The 4,843-nt window shown below is 36.3% G+C and overlaps 1 protein-coding gene across 1 annotated transcript; it reads left to right on the top strand.

Annotated features, from left to right (window-relative positions):
- Window positions 1–1,856: 1,856 nt before the first annotated feature.
- Window positions 1,857–3,680, top strand: Fgop2 (Fibroblast growth factor receptor 1 oncogene partner 2). The gene has a single exon (XM_067765380.1). It carries the CDS (start codon window positions 2,212–2,214, stop codon window positions 3,277–3,279), a length of 1,068 nt encoding a protein of 355 aa, XP_067621481.1. The 5' UTR covers window positions 1,857–2,211; the 3' UTR covers window positions 3,280–3,680.
- Window positions 3,681–4,843: the final 1,163 nt, after the last annotated feature.

The following is a 4,843-nucleotide window of genomic DNA, read 5'->3' as shown; positions in this document are numbered from 1 at the left end:
TTTAAGATTATGTTTATTAAAAATGCGTTATTGAAGTGAAAAGAGAAGTAATATGGCTGGCTAATTTCTTTTGGGGCGGGATGTAAGGATGGAATGATGAGGAGGTAAGTGGGAGTATGGAGCATGGCATTAGGGTGACCGCAGAGTAGGTTGCACGATGCGAGCGGTCCAAGGTTGGGTGGGATTCCTGTTGTGCGGTGGGTAAGTGAACCCGAAGAGGTGAATGGAAGTTAATAAATATATGTGTGCGTCCGGTTCCAAGATGGCGGGTTGAGAACCACGGCCTGCCAAATGTACTGAGCTAGCTAGGGCCACCATCTGAAACCAAAGCAACGTGTACGTGACAAGTTTCTGCTTTCGGATTCTGAATCTTGACGCAAATACGCGTCTTTTGATATCGCTATCGACATGTGCGACCCGAATTTTCAGTGCAGGACTTAAGTTGAAATTTTACTAAATTTGGAAATTAAAAGGCTTATATTTCATAAACTAAAAGTTTCCTAGAGTTGCGGATGATAATTTTGTGATTTTTAGGACCCCCTCTACCCCTACAAATCAGCAAAAGTTTGAAAATCGTGGCACCTTATTCTAAATATTCCCCATTAAAAAGCTTATATTTCATTAACTAAGAGTTTCCTAGAGTTGCGGACGATAATTTTGTGATTTTTGGGACCCCCTGCCCCTACTAATCAACAAAAGTTTGAAAATCGTGGCACCTTATATAAAATCCAACCCTAAAATTGAATTAAATTAATCTTTGTAATTATTAATAGGTGTTCTTGAATAAATTGAATGAAACACCAAATATCTAAGCGAGGATAAGCGTTTTTTTCACGCGCAAACGTGTGTTAAGCTGGAGACATTGGTGCTTTATCGGTAACCGTATCGGTAACCTTTTAACAGCTGATTCGACCAACCTTATGAGAATCAATGCAATCGATTATTGGTGCCGCTAAGGTCGTAACCGTATCGTAGCCAACCAATTGGGTTTTGGTTACCGTCGTAACGATAAACAGCTGATTACGTTATGGATACGGATACAGCGATACGACATACGGCACCAATGACTCCGGCTTAAAAAAATTCGGCTATTAATTTACGTCGGTTCAAAACGTCAAAAGCGACGCAATGGGAGAAACTTGGTGTTCTTTTTTATTGGTGCACTGTGGCAAGCTAACTGTTGATTGCTGTCATCATTGTTTACTGTATAGTTTGGCAGCTTAAATAGAAGTTATGTTGCGAATAGAGTGGAAGGCAGTGGACTAGGCAGTCGAATGTAATATAATGAAGGAATGGTGTTCGGAGTTTTTTCAAAGTTAAAAAAAAAAAATGATAAACCTTTAATTTAAATAAAACTATTGTTTAAATAACAAAAAAAAATGCCTTATATATATTCTATATACATAAATTCGTAAGGATTATCTCACTTTAAAATTTGAGTTAAATAATCTAAAGTTTTTGTTTGAAACTGAGTCCAGAACTGTGCGTGTGAATGTGCGAATTTTCACCGATCAGCTGTCAGTTGCACTACTTGGTAAAATTTACAATGGCTGTCATTTTGATTGAATGTCAAATGCATAGTGTACCTATACCAAGTGTGTTCACTAAGCGATAAACGTCAAAACTACAAACAGCCTCGCTCACCTGATGGAAATCTCAGGTCTAGAGTCGCATTTTTAGTCTCAACGACAACATTTTTGACTACCAATCGTATGGACTTTTTCAATTTTTCAATCATTCGGAGCATTCGGTAATGGTATCCATTTTGAATTCGCTGTCATTCCGAATCCAGCGAGTGCCTGTCAGAATGCTTGACAGATAAGTCAACACACTTGTACTTGTACACTATGGTCAAATGTGACTTGACGTCTATTAGATTTAGTTCCGTGATTTTTTTTATATAAATTTCTCAAGGTAGAATAACAAAAGGCAGAAAATTCTAAAAAGCTTTATGTTAAAGAGCAATTTTGGATTTCGAGTTGGCTTATGAGATAAATAAAGAAAATATCAATTCTAAAACAAGCATTGCGTCAGCGGAGGAGCTCGATCTGTAAAGAGCATCGCTGGGAAAGGCGTATGGACGTCAACAACGGCGAACAGCAATCAATTTGGGTGCTATAATTGGTCAATCAAAGTGTTATTAAAAACAAAAATTGGATAGGAGAAAATCAGTTAAAATTTTACAACAATTAAAACGTATAACAACCAAAGATGTCAAATATGTCTGTCGGGCAGATAATTATGGACGCACAGCGTATTGCAAGTCGCGTTAAAGATTTGGAATTGTTGGGTAATGCTTTGCTGGTAGAAGCAGAGGGTAATAATCGCTTGGTGGAAAGTTTGCGACAATTTCAAGATGACATGGATTCATTAAATCGCGTTACCAATAATAAATCCAATTCAGAAATGGTAAATCGTATACAACAACAAAATGCCACAAGTTCAGAAATATTAAAAGAGAATCGTGAATTAAAAATATGCATTGAGGACTATGAACGTACCATGGAGTTTATAATGCAAAAATATCGTGAACATACAACAAGTAAACTACTCGAAAGTAAAATAAATTTTAAAGAAGTCTATAATGAAGAATTATGGATTATTATACGCGAACAGCGTGCAAAAATCAAGGAAATGGCGGTAGTAATGCAACGTGCTGCATCAGCGGATGATGATGCTGTTCATCGTGATATAGAAACAATGTCACGGTTACGCAAAGAAAACCAAATACTACGTGAACTATTACAAATTTCAAAACAATTCGGTTCAGCTTATCAACCAATAAAAATGAATGATCATATGTTCGAAGAGAAGGGTGTACAAACAGAAGGTGCTAATGATGATTCGGCCGATGAGCTATCGCTATCTGCAACATCAATAGAAAATATTAATAATAATTCAGTGATTTCTGTATCACCAAATGCAGTTGCTGAAGTTAATACCAACAGCAGCAGCAACACTAACAACACTTGCACTGCCGATATAGTAAATGATGTAGTAAGCAAACCAACAACATTAAACAATGTTGTAGAAAATAATAATGGGCCTTTGTTAGGTGTGGATGAACCGGCGGTGACGATTTCAATAATTCCTCCAATTAAGCATGCTGACGTATTAAGTACGTCAACTGCTGTGAATTCGAATACACATGATACAGCCGTAGCAAACACTGTCGCTGTGGCAGATAATACTCTGCCAGCAACGGGGAAAATATCTAATGCGTTGACACCTACAGCCAATACAACCCCAACAGTAGAATCAGCTAAAACTGCAACATGATAGGGTGTAATTTGGAGGCGATTACCATGGTATCGCCTATCCCAACTTCTATGGTGTGAACAATTATCATTTAATTCTTCATTTTCTGCTGTTCATATATTAATAATTATTCTAAAATTTATTTTTTAATATACGTAATTTTATAATCATAAGCATTCACTATCACACTCACTAACTTATTTAACGATCATGCATACTTCAAAAAAGCAAGATATATTGTATTTAGCACTTGAAACTGTTACTAATCCAACAAAACCCAGATCTACAACACTTGCGAGCTGCATAAAACATATGTCCGCGGGACAGTTGAAATGTGCATCTTTAATTCATTATAAATAAATATACAATACATGCATATACATACATATATATTTAAAATAAAAATAATAATATGTACAATAAAACTATGATTGCTTCAAATTTGTATTGAAAGGATTCTGTGCAATGTTCTTGCATTTATAAATGTTAATCGATCTGCTTAAGTCGTAGTATAATCAGATCACCCACGAGGTCCAGACAACTTTTTCGCCACCTGTGGGTTGGTCGATCTAAGCTGCATAACACCAATTTCATACAGAAGGTTAACAAAGTAATTAGTTTAGTTTTCTACATTAAAGCCCTTATTGAACTCTGCCTAAACACGTCAAACATCTAGATACCCGATTTTGCTCAATGTTTCGCTTTTTATTATATATGTAATAAATGACAATCAAAATTTTATTTTCAAAAATTCACAAAAAATAGAAAAAGCAGGGTACTGCTGCTAAATTAACGAAAGCTATTTCCAAGAGCCCCCAAAACAGTATATGCCACCATTTTTTAGATCGCCTGCCTATACCGTATGCACAACGCAACTGATCAGCATGATATACGTCACCCGTGAATGAATTATAATCTCTAATTGCAGTTGGACATTGAACTTGCATTGCCTGACCTATATGATCTCTCTGGACAGTACTTTTCTCAGTGTCATGGAAGTTGGAAGCTAACAGTATGGTCTTGTTATCAATCCATTTAAAAAAAAATTACACCGTTCATAGTTGTTCGTGAATCGAACTCGCCTCTTCATTTTCTTGTCCGCTTTCATGTTTGAAGGAAGTCCTTTTCGATTTCCTCGTACTATACCGCAAGCAAAAACTATCTGCGTTTGTAGAAAATCTAGTAGCCTGACAGATGTAAAATAATTATCAAAGTACACGTACTTATTTTTTTCCTACTCTCGCTCCCAGGCCATATCCTTCGTACTTTTCTTCGACAGCTTCGTTCTTTCCTTGGTATATAGAGAACTTTTTGATATATCCGCGTTGATCCGCCAAGCACCATAATTTGTAACCACGCTTAATTGGTTTCATAGGGCAATATTGTTTTATAGCACTTCTACCTTTGAAAAGAATCATAGATACGACAACTGATAGCTCCTTCGTTCCATGGTATACCTGAAGAAAACGTTGATTCAGACCTTCAATCATAGGGCGAATTTTGAACAGTCGATCCTTATTGTTTTCTGGAATTTTAGAATTATCATTTACGTGCAAAAAACGTAAGATTGAATCGAATCTGTTTC

Source organism: Eurosta solidaginis, chromosome 2 (genome assembly GCF_040869045.1).
Source record: "Eurosta solidaginis isolate ZX-2024a chromosome 2, ASM4086904v1, whole genome shotgun sequence".
Lineage (NCBI taxonomy): Eukaryota > Metazoa > Arthropoda > Insecta > Diptera > Tephritidae > Eurosta > Eurosta solidaginis.
Note: the sequence above shows the minus strand (reverse complement) of the source record. Positions and strands in the feature narration are given on the sequence as shown.